This window comes from Oncorhynchus mykiss, chromosome 8 (genome assembly GCF_057628025.1).
Source record: "Oncorhynchus mykiss isolate SJ-2025 chromosome 8, ASM5762802v1, whole genome shotgun sequence".
In the NCBI taxonomy this organism is placed as follows: Eukaryota; Metazoa; Chordata; class Actinopteri; order Salmoniformes; family Salmonidae; genus Oncorhynchus; species Oncorhynchus mykiss.
In genome coordinates, this window is record NC_143029.1 from 15,296,056 (window position 1) to 15,318,465 (window position 22,410).

Here is a 22,410-nt window from a genome sequence, read left to right on the forward strand (position 1 = left end):
AAAAATGTGGAGGACGCGAGAAGAAACCCAGTCATAAAGACGTCCTTCGAGTGTCCTTAAAAGAGAATAATGCTGTTCACATTTAAGTGCAGAGAAGATACAGCCAATCGTTTAGCCACTCAGTGTATAAAAATGCAATTCTCCAACGAGGATATACGCAAAATAAAATATGTTTTGCATTTTACTGCAGAATAGCGCGGAATGGATTGCTAGAGGTGCACGGCTCTCGTTGCAAGCCGCCAGTACAATAACGTCGTGTCCGCAGTCTTCGTTGGTAGCAATAGCCTATACTTGATACATTCTCACAGTTCTCTCGATTCGGTAAAATAATGATTTTATAGTGTTGTTGTGGAGACGCGTAATCTTATGTTCATGCCTTCATGGTTTTGAAAGCAGAGACATTTGTATCACTGCAACAACAGCTCGCCACCCGTTGCCTGTGTTGCGGCTGCCTACAATGTACAGCAGCCCCAACAACAAACACATGCGCGCACACGTTAGTAGTGCCATGGGAATTGTAGTATCGGTATTTGTATTTCAGATGGAGTATACTAGTCTCAAATTGAAATATACATCCTAATGTTCAAATGCATAGTAATGAATAAGTATGCTACAATTGATTTTCGTGGCTCCAAAAATGTGTATGTAGATAGAGTAGTTTAGAGCGAATTAAAGGTTCTTAGCTGAGCATGTTTCCACCGTAATTATTAAAGTGTCGGACAAATAAAATTACCACTGAAAATAAACACGATTTTGAATGTCACTGCAATTGTGACAGAAAACGATAAACTACAGCTAATGAAAGGCAAGCGACTGCTTATTTATTTATCGATCGCGGTACTGTTTGTGAATATAATAATAGCCGTTTTTGTATTATAAATGTAGTAGCTACTATAGCTAGCTAATTGTTTACTTATACGACAAATTATTGTGAACCATAAACAACGTCCCATTATCCCTTTTCAGGTGCAGCTTTCCTGATGATTGCAGGATTTGGCTCAACGTTTGCAAGGTAGCAATGATTGATGTAGGCTAGCATTACATCTTGGCAATTTAACTTCAGATGCCTGTTAGCCCTGACCGATGACGGAGTGATATTATACTGGTCCACATAATCTGACTACTAACGTTGTCTAAAATGTATTGCATTTTTATGCATAGCGTCCCTGGATGTATGGCAATTTTATGAAGAAAAACAAATTGCTCGCGCTGCAGACGTATCTCGGTCCGCTAATACAGGACCAGTAAAATTCCAATGCACTACTTTTGTGATTTAAAATAAAAACATGTATTTGGGTGTTTATCAGCATTTGTAACTTGAGTCTGTATAAAACATTTCATTTGATAATACTTATGGAATATAAAAAAACGTGCTTGATATGTTTTCCAGTTTCTTTGCAAATGCAACTTTATTTCTATGTGACAACTGAAATGGTCTGTTCATTCCTTTTCAGTAGATGCTCTTATCCATAGCAATTTACAGTAATGAGTGCATAGATTTCCATGCATGGTTTAAACTGCTCTACAGCCTTCATTGTCATGCACAGTCCGTACACAACACTACGCTCATCATGTCTTAGCAGGATCAGATGGTGGCAGGTGTCCCAGCAGGGTCAGACAGACATACTTTTCTGCACTTTAAGACCTTCCACAGAACGTACTATACGCCAGTGAAACTGAATTACATGCAGTCAGAAATGTCATTCCTCTGCTGGAGGTGTAAAACACAAAAGGGAACATATTTGCATATGTTATGGTCTTGTGAAGGTTGACTGAATTTTGGCCAAGAGTATGTTATTTTATCTCAGCATGTCTACATACTCTCCTTTCTCCATGTTTTTGTTTGCTTGGAAATGTTGATACTGGAGACTTAACAGAAGAAACTGTGTAATGTAGAATTTATAGCAAATAAGAAATCCATTGCCATTATTGGAAGGTTGGTTCTCCTCCCACAATATCACAATGGATGGCAGAAGATTAAAAGTATACTGTGCAACTTTCATAAGGTCTGCCTTATATGGAATACTGTACAACGAAAGGAGTCTATTGAAAACATGCCCACGTCAATGGAGATGCCTATTTAGGCAATCCCTAGCTGCTGGACTGCTCAGTTCTGGCCATGGTGGTATGCCTGGCCCTTGGTTGTCACTCTGGACTTGGCCTAACACCTGAAACCAATAAGGAATGTTTCACTAAGATCCTAAAGCTGAGTGGGGTGTGTTGGGTTGGGGCGCTGCAGGGCGGTGGACCCCTAGGGACAGGGGCGATTCAGCTATATTATGTGAAAGTTAAAAGAGCTCTACAATACTGTTAGGCCTATGATATGAATTACAGTGCCCTCTAAAATTATTGGGACAGTGAAGCATTTTTTCTTATTTTGGCTCTATACTCAAAGTTTGGATTTGAAATCAAACAATGATTATGAGGTTAAAGTGCAGACTGTCAGCTTTCATTTGAGGGTATTCATCCATATTGGGTGAACCATTTAGAAATTACAGCACTTTTTGTACATTGTCCCAATACTTTTGCACCGTTAAAATGGGACTAATTCATTTTATGTGTATTAAATTAGTAATATTCATAGCACAAAATGACTACATCAAGCTTGTGACTCTACACATTTGTTGGATGCATTTGCTGTTTGTTTTGGTTGGGTTTGATTATTTTGTGCCCAATAGAAATTAATGGTAAGTAATGTATTATGTATTATGTCATTTTAGAGTCACATTCATGTAGAAGTGTTTAGATTCTAGCAAAATCTAGCACTACTTCTGACCACGTCCCATAGGGCTCTGGTCAAAAGTAGCACATTATTTATGGGATAGGGTGCCATTCGGGACAGTCACAGATCCTGAGCTCATATCACTTTTGAAGATATACTTGGCAGAGCAGCACAGTGGTGCCTTTGTTTTTTCATTCTATTTTAAGCTGATGAGGGCCATCTTTGTAAACTTCCATCTCAGCCAAATATGCCTTCTAAAGTGGTCAAATTAGATTAAGCGTGTTATGAGAAGAACGTGGTTGTGAGGGCACAGTGGCTGAGAAGCTTCACTCACAGAGGATATGGCCTGTAGACAGCCCATGACCAGACGAGATTACTAGGCAGTTACTGACTTATGAGGCACTGTAAAGAGCTGATACCAAGGCTAGTTTACAATGGAACCAGGGCTGTCTCTGGTATCTCACACATGAATCTGGCAGCTCACACATGAAGCTTGCAGTAGAACTGTTATGATTTATGGCTGTTTTTTTGTGGTAACTCGTTGGTTAACCAGAAATATGTTTAGTATGCTCACATTTCTTCTAAGAAAGCTCATACTGAAAAGAGAGAAACTTGTAAAGAATCATACATAAGAGTAGACAGCATTATAATGCAGCATCAGGGATAGACAGTTGGCATTCTTTTTATCTTGATGCACACTGACTAGCCTACACCAAACCACATCGCTTCCTCGCAGATTTGTACCCTTCCAGGAAGAGCTGCTAAGTCTCACCAAACTCTAATTATAGCTAATTAAATGAGCAGGCCACTTAAACACATGGACAATAAATACATTGAGAGTTGATATTGTTTACTATTATGTCTGTTTTCTAGACAGCTTGTTCAGTCTTGGGCTGCGTCCATAATGGCATACTTTTCCTTACAGTGCACCAGAACCCTGGTCAAAAGGCACTATATAGGAAATGGGGCCCCCTTTTAGACGCTACCTTGAAATGCAGCTTCTGCAGGGCTCTACAGGGCAGGCTGGGCTCTACAGGGCAGGCTGGGCTCTACAGGGCAGACAGGGCTCTACAGGGCAGGCTGGGCTCTACAGGGCAGGCTGGGCTCTACAGGGCAGACAGGGCTCTACAGGGCAGGCTGGGCTCTACAGGGCAGGCTGGGCTCTACAGGGCAAACAGGGCTCTACAGGGCAGGCTGGGCTCTACAGGGCAGGCTGGGCTCTACAGGGCAGACAGGGCTCTACAGGGCAAGCAGGGCTCTACAGGGCAAGCAGGGCTCTACAGGGCAAGCAGGGCTCTACAGGGCAAGCAGGGATCTACAGGGCAAGCAGGGCTCTACAGGGCAAGCAGGGCAAGCAGGGATCTACAGGGCTCTACAGGGCAGGCTGGGCTCTACAGGGCAAGCAGGGCTCTACAGGGCAGGCAGGGATCTACAGGGCAGCAGGGATCTACAGTGCAACCATTTTACTTGCATATGCGCCTAAATATTGTGCTGTATGACCTGGGATTTTAATTTGGGAGAACCAGCTTTATTACCTCAAATATTTTTCATTGTGCTCCTAAATTTCTTTGTGTGTACCTACATGTTTCAACTTAGTCACAAACATGCTCCTTGTAAAAAATAAAAAAGTCAGCGTAGAGCCCCGCCAGGGCAGGTTTAGAGTTTGTTAGACACCCTACAAACTGGAATCGATCCACAGATTCCACCTCTAAATGTTTTCTGCTCACTGGGTTGACTCAGTTTGGGCCCACGTGTGAAGTACGTCAATGTCACATCCAGCATGTTATCCAGGGAACGATGGACTGCACTGGCTATAGCACCACTGCACAAGGTGAAAACTGATTTTGCTAGGGGAGTGAGTTTAGCCTATAAATTGGGGACCACGAGCAACTCGTGTACCTCAATGTCACCTCAAGTGTGTGTGTGTGTTCAAGGGAACGATGGCCACCCCTGCAGTACCAGAGACAGGGGCGTTCCTGGCTCTCCGGGCCCAGGGCTGGGGCTCGCTCTACACCTGGTGTGGAGTGGACTTGCTCAGCAACGCAGTCTGGAAAGCCATGGGGTCCATAGTGTACGTATTAATGAACTCAACCCATCTCATTGTCTAGCCCTTATCATGCCGTCAGAAAACAGACCAGCATCATCCCTATTACCCAACACTCAGTAAATGTAGAACATATTTGTCCATTATTGCAGGTAACAGATCAGGCAGATGATGCAGTCCATTTTCCCGGCTATTAAAAAAACCCGAAGGATCAGCCAACTCAAGAGGAATGGGACACCATGTTCCAGTCTAAAGAGGACTGAAGGTCGAGACTATATTCTCACCCTGGCTGAGAGCAGCATTAATAAGTCACTGCGGGACTTAACCACTACTGTGGGATGGGCAGTCAGTTGGTCACTGTGCTGAGAAGGAAATTAACTTGGCGTCCACAATGCGTGGTCCAGCCACTCTTCACTGATGCTCATCTGAGGCCTATGAAGAGAGCACCCCTTGCCTGAAGGAGGAATTATGAAACAAATTACTGTTGGACTGAGGCATCACGGTTAATTTAAACTCCCTTGGATAATCTTAATTTCTGATCAGAGGTTTACTATGTAAAACCACAGGAGCCCTGGACTGTCTTGTACTGTACAGTTAGCCTAAACACCAATCTGTTTGTGCTCGTTGTCAAGCCATATTGTTGCTATGACGAGTATCACGTAGTTTCCATAAGACCGGTACTAAGGCTAGTACAGTAGTCCTCGGCAGCGACTGCGTTCTCATTTGTGTAGTGCTTGAACAGATCTTGAATCTACTCACTGTGCTTTGTCATGAAGGCCACAAGATGGATTGTCTTAAATCTGTATATGATCGGATTTCTTTGTCAATCAAAATGTATTTCACACTATTTGTTCTGCGAAAGAGTAAAAAACTAAATGTGTTTGCTATTCTGAAGACAGTGAAAGATGTGCAGCTGAATGTGAGGTGCCTGGTTTCTCTTCCACAGATTGAAACATCATTCAATGTAACACCTAAGCGTTTACCGTCAGCTATTCCCATAAAAGACGAGTATAAAAATGAGAACAAACCTGAACCATCTTAAACTGGGCCCGGCTAGCCATATAACAAGTATAAAAATGAGAACAAACCTGAACCATCTTAAACTGGGCCCGGCTAGCCATATAACAAGGACTGTGTAAAAAGCTTGTGACAGCTGTCCCTGATGTTTTCCTACACATTTAGCCCACATAATCAAGTTGAAAGAGCATGTCATGCAAACGTTGATGCCACAGCTGTGGCATTTCTGTCATGCATAGAATTCCTTCTCTGTGCCAAACTACTACGGTACTCATCTTCAGTCTGATTGGTTGCAGTTATGAAATATAACATGCCATGTAAGCAAGAGCGAAGCGACTTTCAGTCACGCGTGCATACAACCACAGCCATACGAAAACACTTTGGCCATATTCTGCCGCAGGCCTCCTGTTCACAATGTCTGGACAGAAGAATCAAAAACACCTTCAGTGCTCAACCAAAATCCATGTACGTTTATTCTTAACATGTGGAACATAGAATAAAGATTTTATACTGAATAAACAATGTAAAGTTGATCAAATGAAAGGGGGAGAAGTACCCTATATGTAGAGTAAAAAACAACAACACTTAACTGTCAATCAGGCATGTTATACAACATTGTTATTCTGGAATACAGTTCTGCTCATCATGGTCTGCTAGCTGTCTGTACAATCTAAATACGCTCCTCTTTTCAGAACCAAAACTAGAGCGGTCTCATCCCTATATGTCCTTAGACCTGTCCCAGTCAGAATATATATATATATATTTTTTAAATACATAAAATGACTAACCTTATTTGAAGTGAGTAACTAAATATCCAGTATTCAAATGAGCAGTAATAATAATTCTAAAGGTCATTATAATTATCAACTACCATCACTTATCTATACCACATCTCTTGGCGAAGATACCAAATAGGGCTGTCAATGTACATCTTCTATATACAAATGGGCTTATAGATAGAAAAGGAGATAAGGACTGATGAAGTACTGTGTTGCTATGGTTACCAGTAAGTCAGTTGAACAGGGTGTCTTGTTTCGTCCCTGTTATACTGGTATGGTAAAAATATTATGATGCAATACTTGTGGTCAGTTGCCTGTGGTTGAAAGTCATTCACATTTGTTAACCCCCCCCCCCCCCCCCAACAAGCCTACTAAATCCTATTGCACAATAGGGCACCCCCCCAGAACAGGATATATGATGTACTGTTATATATTCAGAGTAAAGTCAGTGGTTTTTTTCTTTACCTTAATACACGATAAAGAGGTCTATCTACAACATGATTCACAATTTAAATAAGTCTGCTTCCCCCTGCAAAAAACACCAACAAAAAGATCCCATACAGACAAACAGCCACATACAAATAAAATGTAAGCACGAGACCCCAAAACTAAAGTACGTTACCTTTCATTGGGTGCCAACTTTGGTTAAAACAAAAACGAAGCGACAAATAAAAATAGACTTTTTTAAAAATACCAAGTATTAAATATTTTATTAAAATTATTAAAAAATTCAAAATAAAAGGTTGTGATTTGGGCAGAGGAGCTATATATATATTTATTTGTAAAAAAAAGGAAAAAAAAAGTGTCTTATTTAAATAAAAATATAATACCACCCACACCGATGTGTTTGTGTTCACTGTAGCCTGGTAGTCAGACCAACCCCCCCTCCCTCTGTTTCTTTGCCTGTGGCTGTCACGAGGAGCGTCCAATCTTAAACAGTACTTCACACATGATGGCCGCCACGGCTGAACTCAGCACAGAGGACAGGGAGATATCCAGTAGCCTGCTCTCGTAGAGAACCAACTCTGTCCGGTGCTCCTTGGCCATGGCCAGCAGAGCCTTGGCGGCCCTGCACATCATGTTAACGCTGGGGGGTTGGGGGTGTGCTGCTGGGTGTAACAGGCTGTGAGGTCCCTGCTGGTGCTGGCACATGGCCACGCAGTCCTCCAGGAAGCCGATGAGTATCCCAACGCTACCCTTCTGCAGTGCGATGGCGCGCGCCGCGGTCGGGTCCCCCTGCGCCAGGTTAGAGAGCACAGCCACTGCCATCTCCCGGCACACCTGGGACTTCCGCTCACCCACGTGGTGCACCAGGGTGGCGTAGAGCTTCTCCTGGCGGCTGAACGGCGGCGTGGCCAGCAGGAGGTCCACGTTGTTATCCTGGATGCTCAGCTTGCACAGGCACTCCAGCACCAGTCTCTGGGGGGTGAGGGAGGAGGAGCAGCTCGCCGTGGTGAAGGGGTCCTGGGCCTCGGCAGAGGGACACACCATCCAGTGGAGGAGCCCGTCCAGGATGGGCAGACAAATGCTCTCTGGGTAGAGGGACAGGTCTAGTTGACCTGAGATGTTAGCCAGGGTGACCAGAGTGTTCTCCCTGAGGGCTGACAAACAGTCCCACCACCACTGGTCTTTACTGCAGGCCCGGCCCTGCTCCTCCTCTCTCTGGTAGCTGGGAGGCATCCTCCTCCTCTGGGGGTGCAGATGGTGCAGCAGGACCAGCCGCCCCAGGATCAGCACCAGGCCAGGGTGGCAGGACATGTCGTTGTCATTCCCCGGGATGAAGGAGAGGCCGCGGACAATGTTGGAGATGCAAACGCAGCGGCGGGCCAGGGCGTCCTGCCAGGGTTCGGCCGTGGAGAGGGGCGCCTCGTCCCAGCAGCGAGGCTCGTCCTCCAGCAGGGTGAAGATAGGGCTCTGGGTCTGTGTCCCGGGAAGACCGTTCCTCTCTGACAGAGAGCCTGGCCAGGCACTCAGCATATCGTCCATAGTGGCTGTCTCAGTCATGCTCTTCTCTACAACAGCCTTCCTCTCCTCCTCTGTCGTTTCTGTCTTATCCTCCCTCTCTTTCCTCTCTGTAGGCTTACTGTTGGTCTCCTCGCCACGTATCTCAAAGTGTGTCTGGATGTGGGCAGTGGAGTCCCCCCCTCCAGCCTTCCAGTGCAGCAGGCCAGAGGTGAACCCCCTGGACAGACTGAGCTCCTGGTCCTCCTCCACCTGGTCCTCCTCCACCTTCACAGGCAGCTTGTCGTACTTACTGGCCTGTTTGGGCCTGGGCTCTGGGGGCTGGGACTGCTCGGTGGCGGCCCTCTCCTTTTCCTCCCCCTCTACCTTCTCTTTCAAAGTCACCTCCACAGGCTCTTCCTTCTCCTCTGGGACCGCCTCCTCTGTGTTGCTGTTGGCTGTGGTCTTCTCTGGCCCGCTGTCCCTCTGCTCTTCGTCTAACTGGCTGTCAAGCTCTGCAACGGTAAGCCCCTCTTCCTGGTCTGTGATTGGTCCGAGCAGCATCTTCTGGCCCTCGGTGCCCACCTCGTACTCATCCAGGATCCCAAAGATGGAGATCAGACTCCGGCGGAAGTACTCCACTATCAGCTCCAGGAAGCCAGGCAGCTGGGGAAACATAGCATATCAGAGGTTAGGTGGCTCTCTGAAATGATTGTGTGAAAGACTATTAGAGAACGGTTTGGTTAGGGGTATTTGTCCTTGAATCCAGTCATGGTCCAATAACCACACCACTGAGAATGAAGCCATGCATTTGACATGGTTTAGTATGGTATACTATAGATATTGGAAGTTTATATCATTCTCATGGATACTGTATATCATTGGACATTGTATGGATATGGTTTGTGTAGCACCGTCACCTGTGACAGGGTGAAGGAGGACACAGTGGTGTCGTCATACAGCAGGATGTTGATGGTGTCCAGCGCCCACGTGCTCTCAGCCAGCAGACCTGACTTCAGAGACATCATCACACGCCACGCCTCTGGGGTTCCTGAGGGTAAGAGGTTACAGTTCCAAGGTCGGAGGAGAGATGAGGGTCGCATCGAAAATGGCACCCTATTCCCTATCCCGTGCACAGCTTTCAGATGCATCCATTATGAATTACCTGGCTAATGCTCTATAACAGTTTCCCAACCCTGGTCTTCCAGTACCCCCAACAATACACATTTTTACTGTAAACCTGGACCAGCACACCTGATTCAACGTGTTAACTAATCATCAAGCCCTCGAGTTGAATGACGTGTTTGTCAAGGGCTACAATAAACCTGTGTACTGTTGGAGACACTGGAGGACCAGGGTTGGGATAGACGGCTCTATAATAACAGGCTAATTCTCCTACCGGTCTCCTTGGAAGTAAGTCTGCGTCGGACCTTGAGTTTGGGCAGGGTGGCCTCCACTGACCCCACGGGGAAGCTGATATCTCTGTGGAGAGGTAGAATGCCCTGCCCTGACATCCCCCCACTGTGTGAGCCTGGCATGGACCCAGGCATCCCTGCCTTCTTCAGAGAGGCCATGTAGTGGCCCCCGTTGTTGGGGGAAAGGGGTCCGGGTCCCCCCATGGGCCGGGCGAAGGGGCTGGGGGCTCTAGCGATGTGGTTGGCCATGGCAGGGTTAGACTGGTAGGAGGAGGGGGGCTGTCGGGAAGCCATGGGGGGCATGGAGGAGGAAGAGGGGCATGGGTATGGGGACTGGCGTTGGCCCGGGTGTCCGGACGTCCATTGGCCGTCCTGGAGGGCCCTTCCCTCTGGGTCATCCCCCGGACCCCGGCCCATAACAGGGTAAGGTGGCCCCTGGCCCTGTCGGCCAGGGTAGGGCCCGGGGTAGCCCATGTCTGTCCTGGGGTGCCACATGTTGGCCTGGGGGCCCTCTGGAGAGGCTCCGGAGGGGAAGGGAGGACCTCCGCTCATCATGCCGTGTTGTTGGGGCCCCTGGATGGCTCCCATGCGGTCTCGGCTGTAGGGGTAAGGGTACTGGCCCTGCATAGGCCTGTGCTCCGGCCCCATGTAGCCCCCTCCATACTGGCGGTGCATGTCTGGCTGCTGCCCTCCGTACTGCTGCATGTCGTAGGCTTCACCCTCATGGCGCTTAGCAGGGGGACCGTACATCCCCTCTTGTCCCACTGGCCTCTTATAGCCCTGAGAGGGAACACAGAACTTTATACGTTAGATACTGCAGTTACAATGATGACCTTTTATTGATGTCTCTCGCTCCAATTCTCTCTCTCCAACTCTCGCGCTCTCTCTCCAACTCTCACGCTCTCTCTCCAACTAGCAACAAGCCATGGTGTTGGAGTTGGACAAGGTGGAGTAGAAGCCAATGATGATTACTTACTGGTTGACCGCTATCGCAAACCCAGTTTAGACTTTACTTTGCATTGAAATGGCCAAGTTAGCCCGTTTTCCATCTGTTCAAGTTTCAGTAGACGAAGCACAGTGCCCTCTAGGGGCAGGAGGCTTGAGGCTGGGTCTGACCTGTTGTGGGTACATCCCAGACTGGTGAGAGCCATAGGGCATGGGGCCGTGAGGGTACTGCTGCCCATAACTTTCATGTCCATGTGGCCTACAAAGAAAGAGGTACACCCTCAGTCAGAACACAAATAAACTATGCATATATAGGTAGCTTTATAAATAATAAGCTCATTTAAATGAGTCACTACATGTAAAGCCAACAGTTTTTCTGCATCATTCACAGAGCATGACACGTCTTACCGCTGATGGGGATATCGGTTGGCAGAGTACATGCTTGGGTCACCGCTGGAAGGTACCATGTTGTTCTGGCCCCCAGGGGGAGGCACACCCCCCTCCGAACCCATCACATGGTCTGGTCTGGTGGGTAGGACGACAATTATGAGCAGCTCATTCGTGGCATTTATATTACTGTCTGATGAAAGTCTCAGATTGAAACATCAAATGTTTTTGACTTGGGATTTACAATGAATCATATATTTTTATAATAGAGTGCCCTGCCTCAACTTCTGATCCATCATTTCATTATTAAGGTAGCACCTCTATTCCAGTTGTTTAAGCATGAAACACCTCTTTTCCTACACAGGGGAATTTCCCCAATCACTGCCTTGGAGAATTGGGATATTTTTTTGACCAGAGGAAAGAGCGCCTCCTACTGTCTCCCATCCATGGGACCAACCAGGACCAAACCTGCTTAGCTTCCGAGGCAAGCCAGCAGTGGGATGCAGAGTGCTATGCTGCTGGCACTCAGTAAATGTATCTACTATAGAATGTTGGTTATTAAGATACACACCTCCTATCGTAGCCAGGCCCGTAGTGGTACTGTGACCGCGGGCCAGGGCCCATACCCATCACTGGCATGGCTCCTGAGGGAAGACCACGGGGGTACATGTCCTGCATGGTACCGCTGGGCATCTGACCTGGTCTATAGGGCTCACTGCCCCCTGGCCCTGTGGAGAGAGAATAGATATTGTATATACAGTGGAGTCGGAAAGTATTCAGACCCCTTCACTTTTACCACATTTTGTTACGTTACAGCCTAATTTTAAAATGGATTAAATAAATGTTTTTACTCAATCTACACACAATATCCCATAATGACGAAGCGAAAACAGGTTTTTAGAAATGTTTGCAAATGTATATTAAAAAAAACGAAATACCTTATTTACATAAGTATTCAGACTAGAGGTTGACCGATTATGATTTTTCAACGCCGATACCGATTATTGCAGGACCAAAAAAAGCAGATACCGATTAATCGGACAATTGTTATTTATTTGTAAAAATGACAATTACAACAATACTGAATGAACACTTATTTTAACTTAAGATAATACATCAATAAAATCAATTTAGCCTCAAATAAATAATGAAACATGTTCAATTTGGTTTAAATAACGCAAAAACAAAGTGTTGGAGAAGAAAGTAAAAGTGCAATATGTGCAGCTAACGTTTAATTAAGTTCCTTGCTCAGAACATGAGAACATATGAAAGCTGGTGGTTCCTTTTAACATGAGTCTTCAATATTCCCAGGTAAGACGTTTTAGGTTGTAGGAATTATAGGACTATTTCTCTCTATACCATTTGTATTTCATTAACCTTTAACTATTGGATGTTCTTATAGGCACTTTAGTATTGCCAGTGTAACAGTATAGCTTCCGTCCCTCTCCTCTCTCCTCCCTGGGCTCGAACCAGGAACACAACGACAGCTGCCACCCTCGAAGCAGCGTTACCCATGCAGAGCAAGGGGAACAACCACTCCAAGGCCCAGAGCGAGTGACGTTTGAAACGCTATTAGCGCGTGCTAACTAGCTAGCCGTTACACAAGCCTCATCTCGGGAGTTGATAGGCTTGAAGTCATAAACAGCGCAATGCTTGACGCACAACGAAGAGCTGCTGGAAAAACGCCCAAAAGTGCTGTTTGAATGAATGTTTAAGCGCCTGCTTCTGCCTACCACCGCTCAGTCAGAGACTTAGATACGTGTATGCTTGTACGCTCAGTCAGATTATATGCAACGCAGGACACGCTAGATAATATCTAGTAATATCATCAACCATGTGTAGTTAACTAGTGATTATGATTGATTGATTTTCATAAGATAAGTTTAACTAGCTAGCAACTTACCTTGGCTTACTGCATTCGTGTAACAGGCAGTCAGTCTCCTTGTGGAGTGCAACGAGAGAGAGGCAGGTCGTTATTGCGTTGGACTAGTTAACTGTAAGGTTGCAAGATTGGATCCCTCGAGCTGACAAGGTGAAAATCTGTCGTTCTGCCCCCGAACAAGGCAGTTAACCCACCGTTCCTAGGCCGTCATTGAAAATAAGAATGTGTTCTTAACTAACTTGCCTCGTTAAATAAAGATTAAATAAAGGCGTAAAAAAAAAAAAAACTGCAAAATCGGTGTCCAAAAATACAGATTTCCGATTGTTATGAAAACTTGAAATCGGCCCTAATTAATCGACCATTCCGATTAATCGGTCGACCTCTAATTCAAACCCTTTGCTATGAGGCTCAAAATGCATCCTGTTTCCATTGACCATCCCTGAGATGTTTCAGCAACTTGATTGGAGTCCTCCTGTGGTAGATTAAGTTGATTGGACATGATTTGGAAAGGCACACACCTGTCAATACAAGGTCCTACAGTTGACAGTGCATGTCAAAGCAAAAACCAAGCCATGAGATCAAAGGAATTGTCCGTAGAGCTCAGACAAGATTGTGTCGAGGCACAGAACTGGGGAAGGGTACCAAAACATGTCTGAAGCATTGAAGGTCCCCAAGAACACAGTGGCCTCCATCATTCTTAAATGGAAGAAGTATTGAAGTACCAAGACTCTTCCTAGAGCTGGTCGCCCGTCCAAACTGAGCAATCTGGGGAGAAGGTCATTGGTCAGGGAGGTGACCAAGAATCCGATGGTCACTCTGACAGAGCTCCAGAGTTCCTCTGTGGAGATGGGAGAACCTTCCAGAAGGACAACCATCTCTGCAGTACTCAACTAAATCAGGCCTTTATGGTAGAGTGGCCAGATGGAAGCCACTCCTCAGTAAAAGGCACATGACAGCCTGCTTGGAGTTTGGTAAAAGGCACCTAAAGGACTGAGTATGAGAAACAAGATTCTCTCGTCTGATGAAACCAAGATTAAACTCTTTGGCCTGAATGCCAAGCGTCACATCTGGAGGAGACCAGGCATTGCTCATCACCTGGCCAAGACCATCCCTACGGTGAAACATGGTGGTGGCAGCATCACGCTGTGGGTAAGTTTTTCAGTGGCAGGGACTGGGAGACTATTCAGGATTGAGGGAATGATGAACAGAGCAAAGTACAGAGAGATCGTTGATGAAACTCTACTCCAGAGCGCTCAGGATCTCAGACTCAGTTTCACTTTCAAACAGGACAACGACCTTAAGCACACAGCAAAAACACAGGAGTGGTCTCTGAATGTCCTTGAGTTGCCTAGCCCAGACTTGAACCCGATCAAACATCTCTGGAGAGACCTGAAAATAGCTGTGCAGCGACGCTCCCCATCCAACCTGACAGAGCTTGAGTGGATCTGCAGAGAAGAATGGGAGAAACTCCCCAAATACAGGTGTGCCAAGCTTGTAGCGTCAAACCCAAGAAAACTCAAGGCTGTAATCGCTGCCAAAGGTGCTTCAACAAAGTACTGAGTAAAGGGTCTGAATACTTATGTAAATGTGTTTTTGCGTGTAGACGAGGGGAAAAAACAATTTCATCCATTTTAGAATAAGGCTGTAACGTAACAAATGTAGAAAAAGTGAAGGGGTCTGAATACTTTCCAATGCACTGTATGTTGATAAATTGTAAATAATTGTGTCTATATTCTGTCTGTTTTTTTCTCTGCTTCATGTTTTCAGCACCATTTCACCAGGACAAATTCCTGGTACGTGTAAATGTAATTGGCGAATACAGGCCATTCTGATTCCATCTGCATTCATGTTAGGCGTTATAAAAGGCAAGGATGTAGTACATGATTTTATCACTTGGGGGCAACATAGTCTAAGGAAACAATCACGACAGAGAGAGTCAGGTCTGATGGGCTAACCAAAAACAAGGACGAAAACTGATTTGAACCTACATGGAGAACTGAGGAAGTACCAGCCATATTCAGTTCAGACAACAGGTGTGTTACTTCACTTTTACTAACATCACATTGTTCATCTAGTATCAAAATCAAAGTTTATTTGTCGCATACAAAGAACAGCAGACGCTAAAGCAGGTGCTGCGAAATGCCTCCGTTTCTAGCTCCAGCAGTAAATGCCTCCGTTTCTAGCTCCAGCAGTAAATGCCTCCGTTTCTAGCTCCAGCAGTAAATGTCTTAACAAGTACAATACTAATACACAAATATCCCCCCAAAAAGAATGCAGACAAGCAATGTGGACAATACCAATAGGAGTGTACTGTGTCATGTGTTTAAGGAGAGCCTGGTCCACTCACCCTTCCGGGGCCCTTCATAGGGGTCCTTGTTGGCATCATACTGCATCCTCATGGAGGGGTCTGCACTACCGCCAACCTGCTGGTAGGGGGCGCCAGAGGGCATGGGCCCTCGCTTGTGGAAGGCAGGGTCACTGACCTCTGAGAAGGGATCCTGGACACGGATACCAACACTGTTCCTGAGACATACAGGAGGGGTAAGGAGGACAAAAAAGGATGATACAAAGGGTTAAAGAGGGGTATCCGTGTGTGTGTACAGTCAGATTTAGACACACATGTACACACCCCCACAATATCGGGCTATGAGTGGCCCCCAGCCCAGGACCTACCTGTTACCTGGCTGGGGGGTCGCATGTGGTGTGGTGGCAGGAGTGGGAAGCTTCATGCCCTCTGACATCTCAGTCATGGAGCTGCTACCTGTAGACTGGGGGGTGTGAGGACCCTGCAGGGAGCCCGAGTTGGCTAAAGGGAAATTGGCAACGGTAGACAATTGTTAAAATGTCAAAAATATACATATACGAACATAAACATGGGGACCCTACAGGGAGCATTAGTAAGCAGGAGAGACTAAGGGGAAGAGCGAGCCATAGAGAGATGTATAAGTAATTAAGTTGTCTGGGCCAGAACGGCCCATAAGTCAGGAGCCTATCTCCTGTTTATGTAGTGTGAGGCAGATGTATGTATGTACAGTGGGGAGAACAAGTATTTGATATACTGCCGATTTTGCAGGTTTTCCTACTTACAAAGCATGTAGAGGGCTGTATTTTTAAAAAAATCATAGATACACTTCAACTGTGAGAGACGGAATCTAAAACAAAAATCCAGAAAATCACATTGTATGATTTAAGTAATTCATTTGCATTTTCTGACATACATCAGAAAAGCAGAACTTAATATTTGGTACAGAAACCTTTGTTTGCAATTACAGATATCCTACGTTTTCTGTAGTTCTTGACCAGGTTTGCACACACTGCAGCAGGGATTTTGGCCCACTCCTCCATACAGACCTTCTCCAGATCCTTCAGGTTTCAGGGCTGTCGCTGGGCAATACGGTCTTTCAGCTCCCTCCAAAGATGTTCTATTGGGTTCAGGTCTGGAGACTGGCTAGGCCACTCCAGGACCTTGAGATGCTTCTTACGGAGCCACTCCTTAGTTGCCCTGGCTGTGTGTTTCAGGTTGTTGTCATGCTGGAAGACCCAGCCACGACCCATCTTCAATGCTCTTAGTGAGGGAAGGAGTATGTTAGCCAAGATCTCGCGGTACATGGCCCCATCCATCCTCCCCTCAATACGGTGCAGTCGTCCGGTCCCCTTTGCAGAAAAGCATCCCCAAAGAATGATGTTTCCACCTCCATGCTTCACGGCTGGGATGGTGTTCTTGGGGTTGTACTCATCCTTCTTCTTCCTCCAAACACGGCGAGTGGAGTTTAGACCAAAAGCTCTATTTTTGTCTCATCAGACCTTCTCCCATTCCTCCTCTGGATCATCCAGATGGTCATTGGCAGACGGGCCTGGACATGCGCTGGCTTTAGCAGGGGGACCTTGCGTGCGCTGCAGGATTATAATCCATGATGGCGTAGGGTATTACTAATGGTTTTCTTTGTGACTGTGGTCCCAGCTCTCTTCAGGTCATTGACCAGGTCCTGCCGTGTAGTTCTGGGCTGATCCCGCACCTTCCTCATGATCATTGATGCTCCACGAGGTGAGATCTTGCATGGAGCCCCAGACCGATGGTGATTGAACTTCTTCCATTTTCTAATAATTGCACCAACAGTTGTTGCCTTCTCACCAAGCTGCTTGCCTATTGTCCTGTAGCCCATCCCAGCCTTGTGCAGGTCTACAATTTTATCCCTGATGTCCTTACACAGCTTTCAGGTCTTGCCATTGTGGAGAGGTTGGAGTCTGTTTGATTGAGTGTGTGGACAGGTGTCTTTTATACAGGTAATGAGTTCAAACAGGTGCAGTTATTACAGGTAATGAGTGGAGAACAGGAGGGCTTCTTAAAGAAGAACTAACAGGTCTGTGAGAGCCGGAATTCTTACTGGTTGGTAGGTGATCAAATACTTATGTCATGCAATAAAATGCAAATTAATTACTTAAAAATCATACAATGTGATTTTCTGGATTTTTGTTTTAGATTCCGTCTCTCACAGTTGAAGTGTACCTATGATAAAAATTACAGACCTCTACATGCATTGTAAGTAGGAAAACCTGCAGTGTATCAAATACTTGTTCTCCCCACTGTATATACAGTGCCTTGCGAAAGTATTCGGCCCCCTTGAACTTTGCGACCTTTTGCCACATTTCAGGCTTCAAACATAAAGATATAAAACTGTATTTTTTTTGTGAAGAATCAACAACAAGTGGGACACAATCATGAAGTGGAACGACATTTATTGGATATTTCAAACTTTTTTAACAAATCAAAAACTGAAAAATTGGGCGTGCAAAATTATTCAGCCCCCTTAAGTTAATACTTTGTAGCACCACCTTTTCCTGCGATTACAGCTGTAAGTCGCTTGGGGTATGTATCTATCAGTTTTGCACATCGAGAGACTGAAATTTTTTCCCATTCCTCCTTGCAAAACAGCTCGAGCTCAGTGAGGTTGGATGGAGAGCATTTGTGAACAGCAGTTTTCAGTTCTTTCCACAGATTCTCGATTGGATTCAGGTCTGGACTTTGACTTGGCCATTCTAACACCTGGATATGTTTATTTTTTAATCATTCCATTGTATATTTTGCTTTATGTTTTGGATCATTGTCTTGTTGGAAGACAAATCTCCGTCCCAGTCTCAGGTCTTTTAGAGACTCCATCAGGTTTTCTTCCAGAATGGTCCTGTATTTGGCTCCATCCATCTTCCCATCAATTTTAACCATCTTCCCTGTCCCTGCTGAAGAAAAGCAGGCCCAAACCATGATGCTGCCACCACCATGTTTGACAGTGGGTATGGTGTGTTCAGGGTGATGAGCTGTGTTGCTTTTACGCCAAACATAACGTTTTGCATTGTTGCCAAAAAGTTCAATTTTGGTTTCATCTGACCAGAGCACCTTCTTCCACATGTTTGGTGTGTCTCCCAGGTGGCTTGTGGCAAACTTTAAACGACACTTTTTATGGATATCTTTAAGAAATGGCTTTCTTCTTGCCACTCTTCCATAAAGGCCAGATTTGTGCAATATACGACTGATTGTTGTCCTATGGACAGAGTCTCCCACCTCAGCTGTAGATCTCTGCAGTTCATCCAGAGTGATCATGGGCCTCTTGGCTGCATCTCTGATCAGTCTTCTCCTTGTATGAGCTGAACGTTTAGAGGGACGGCCAGGTCTTGGTAGATTTGCAGTGGTCTGATACTCCTTCCATTTCAATATTATCGCTTGCACAGTGCTCCTTGGGATGTTTAAAGCTTGGGAAATCTTTTTGTATCCAAATCCGGCTTTAAACTTCACAACAGTATCTCCGACCTGCCTGGTGTGTTCCTTGTTCTTCATGATGCTCTCTGCGCTTTTAACGGACCTCTGAGACTATCACAGTGCAGGTGCATTTATACGGAGACTTGATTACACACAGGTGGATTGTATTTATCATCATTAGTCATTTTGGTCAACATTGGATCATTCAGAGATCCTCACTGAACTTCTGGAGAGAGTTTGCTGCACTGAAAGTAAAGGGGCTGAATAATTTTGCACACCCAATTTTTCAGTTTTTGATTTGTTAAAAAAGTTTGAAATATCCAATAAATGTCGTTCCACTTCATGATTGTGTCCCACTTGTTGTTGATTCTTCACAAAAAAATACAGTTTTATATCTTTATGTTTGAAGCCTGAAATGTGGCAAAAGGTCGCAAAGTTCAAGGGGGCCGAATACTTTCGCAAGGCACTGTATGTAGAAATACAGCGCTTTCAGAAAGTACTCACACCACTTAACTTTTTCCCACATTTTGTTGTGTTACAGCCTGAATTTTATTTAGATTGTCACTGGCCTACACACAATACCCTAAAATGTCAAAATGAATTAAATGAAAAGCTGAAATGTCTTCAGTCACTAAGTATTCAACCCCTTTGTTATGGCTAGCCTAAAGTTCAGGAGTAAAAATGTGCTTAATAAGTCATAAGTTGCATGGACTCACTGTGTGCAATAATATTATTTAACGTTTATTATTGACTACCTGATCTCTGTACAAGGTCCCTCAGTCGAGCAGTGAATTTCAAACACAGATTCAACTATAAAGATCATGCAGGTTCAAGGGCACCTATTGGTAAATGGGTATGTATTTAAACCCAGTAACAACAAAAAACATCCCCTTTTCAGGACCCTGTCTTTCAAAGGTATTTCGTAAAATCCAAATAACTTCACAGATCTTAATTGTAAAGGGTTTAAACACCGTTTCCCATGCTTGTTCAATGAACCATAAACAATTAATGAACATGCACCTGTGGAACGGTCGTTAAGACACTAACAGCTTACAGACGGTAGGCAATTAAGGTCACAGTTATGAAAACTTAGCACACTAAAGAGGCCTTTCTACTGACTGAAAAACACCAAAAGAAAGATGCCCAGGGTTCCTGCTCATCTGCGTGAGCGTGCCTTAGGCATGCTGCAAGGAGGCATGAGGACTGCAGATGTGGCCAGAGCAATAAATTACAATGTCCGTACTGTGAGACGCCTAAGACAGCGCTACAGGAAGACAGGACGGACAGCTGATTGTCCTCGCAGTGGCAGACCACGTGTAACAACACCTGCACAGGATCGGTACATCCGAACATCACACCTGAGGGATAGGTAAAGGATGGCAACAACAACTGTCTGAGTTACACCAGGAACGCACAATCCCTCCATTAGTGCTCAGACTCTCCTCAATAGGCTGAGAGAGAAGCTGGACTGAGGGCTTGTAGGCCTGTTGTAAGGCAGGTCCTCACCAGACATAACCGGCAACATCGTCACCTATGGGCACAAATCCACCGTCACTGGACCAGACAGGACTGGCAGAAAGTTCTCTTCACTGACGAGTCTCGGTTTTGTCTCACCAGGGGTGTTTGTCGGATTTATATTTACCCTCGAAGGAATGAGCGTTACACCGAGGCCTGTACTCTGGAGCGGGATCGATTTGGAGGTGTGTCACAGCATCATCGGACTGAGCTTGTTGTCATTGCAGGCAATCTCAACGCTGTGCGTTACAGGGAAGACATCCTTCTCCCTCATGTGGTAACCTTCCTGCAGGCTCATCCTGACATGACCCTCCAGCATGACAATGCCACCAGCCATACTGCTCATTCTGTGCATGATTTCCTGCAAGACAGGAATGTCAGTGTTCTGCCATGGCCAGGGAAGAGCCCGGATCTCAATCCCATTGAGCACGTCTGGGACCTGTTGGATCAGAGGGTGAAGGCTAGGGGCATTCCCCTAGAAATGTCCAGGAACTTGCAGGTGCCTTGGTGGAAGAGTGGGGTAACATCTCACAGCAATAACTGGTGCAGTCCATGAGCAGATGCACTGCAGTACTTAATGCAGCTGGTGGCCACACCAGATATTTACTGTTACTTTTGATTTTGACCCCCCCTGTGTTCAGGGACACATTACATGTCTGTGGAACTTGTTCAGTTTATGTTGTTTCAGTTGTTGAATCTTGTTATGTTCATACAAATATGTACACATGTTAAGTTTGCTGAAAATAAATGCAGATGACAGTGAGAGGACGTTTCTAGAGTTTATAAAAAATAAATAGAAAAGCAGACATTGAAGATCCCTTTGGAGCATGAAGTTATTAATTACACTTTAGATGGTGTATCAATACACCCAGTCACTATAAAGATACAGGCGTCCTTCCTAACCCGCTTGCCGGAGAGGAAGGAAACCGCTCAGGGATTTTACCACGAGGCCAATGGTGACTTCAAAACAGTTTGAGTTTAATGGCTGGTATAGGAGAGAACTGGGGATGGGTCAACAACATTGTAGTTACTCCAAAATACTAACCTAATTTACAGCACGGAAATGAAGCCTGTAAAGAATAAACATTTTCCGGAACACGCATCCTGTTTCCAATAACGCACAAAAGTAAAACGGCAAAATATAAATGCACTTTATATCCTGAATACAAAGCATTATGTTTGGGGGAAATCCAACAACACATCACTAAGTACCACTTTGTATTTTCAAGAATGGTGGTGGCTGCAACAAGTTCTTTGGGGGATAAAAAGAAACGGAATAGAGCTAAGCACAGGCAACATCCTAGAGAAAAACTGGGTTCAGTCTGCTTTCCAACAGACACGGAGACAAATTCACCTTTCAGCAGATAAATAACCTAAAACACAAGGTCAAATACACACTGGAGTTGCTTACTAAGATGACATTCAAGGGTCCTGAGTTGCCTAGTTACAAGTTTGACTTAAATCTACTTGAAAATCTATGGCAAGACCTGAAAATGGCTGTCTAGCAATGATCCACAACCAATTTGACAGAGCTTGAAGAATTTTTAAATGAATAAATGGGAAAATATTGTACTACCCCAGGTGCGCAAAGCTCTTGAAAACGTACCCAGAAAGACTCACATCTGTAAGCACTGCCAAAGGTGATTCTAACATGTATTGTCTTAAGGGGTTGAATACGTATCTAACCAATTTTATTTTCATAATTTATTTACACACGTTAGAACTTTCCTTCCACTGAGAGTATTTTGTGTAGATCGTTGACAAATAACGACAATGAAATATATTTAAATTCCACTTTGTCACACCAAAATGTGTAAAAAGCCAAGAGGTGTGAATACTTTCTGAAGGTACTGTATGCATGTATGTGTACACACACACAGTACAACACACATGCTCCTTCCATGAAAGACTGACCAGGTGAACTCAGGTGAAAGCTATGATCTCTTATCGATTTCACTTGCTTTTTGCAATGTAAAACACACACGTTTCCCATGCCAATAAATCCCTTAAA

General features: G+C 45.1%; 1 protein-coding gene and 1 long non-coding RNA gene across 11 annotated transcripts in view; one reads left to right on the forward strand and one right to left on the reverse strand.

The window, feature by feature from the left end:
- The first annotated feature begins 4,553 nt into the window (after nt 1-4,553).
- Nucleotides 4,554-7,400, forward strand: LOC110529454 (uncharacterized). Its single transcript, XR_016497606.1, has 2 exons — nt 4,554-4,793; nt 4,919-7,400. It is a non-coding gene; the product is annotated as an uncharacterized LOC110529454 (long non-coding RNA).
- The window catches only part of LOC110529452 (AT-rich interactive domain-containing protein 1B), a 98,716-nt gene continuing 82,530 nt past the window's right edge, over nt 6,225-22,410 (reverse strand). For all 10 annotated transcript variants that reach the window (XM_021611627.3, XM_090242632.1, XM_090242629.1 and 7 more), the window contains 8 exons: nt 15,806-15,938; nt 15,480-15,655; nt 11,822-11,978; nt 11,272-11,388; nt 11,035-11,122; nt 9,903-10,698; nt 9,424-9,554; nt 6,225-9,169 (listed from right to left, as the gene is read on the reverse strand). In XM_021611627.3, the coding sequence (XP_021467302.3) occupies nt 7,475-9,169; nt 9,424-9,554; nt 9,903-10,698; nt 11,035-11,122; nt 11,272-11,388; nt 11,822-11,978; nt 15,480-15,655; nt 15,806-15,938 (3,293 nt within the window). In that variant the 3' untranslated portion in view covers nt 6,225-7,474. The remainder of the gene's footprint in view (nt 9,170-9,423; nt 9,555-9,902; nt 10,699-11,034; nt 11,123-11,271; nt 11,389-11,821; nt 11,979-15,479; nt 15,656-15,805; nt 15,939-22,410) is intronic.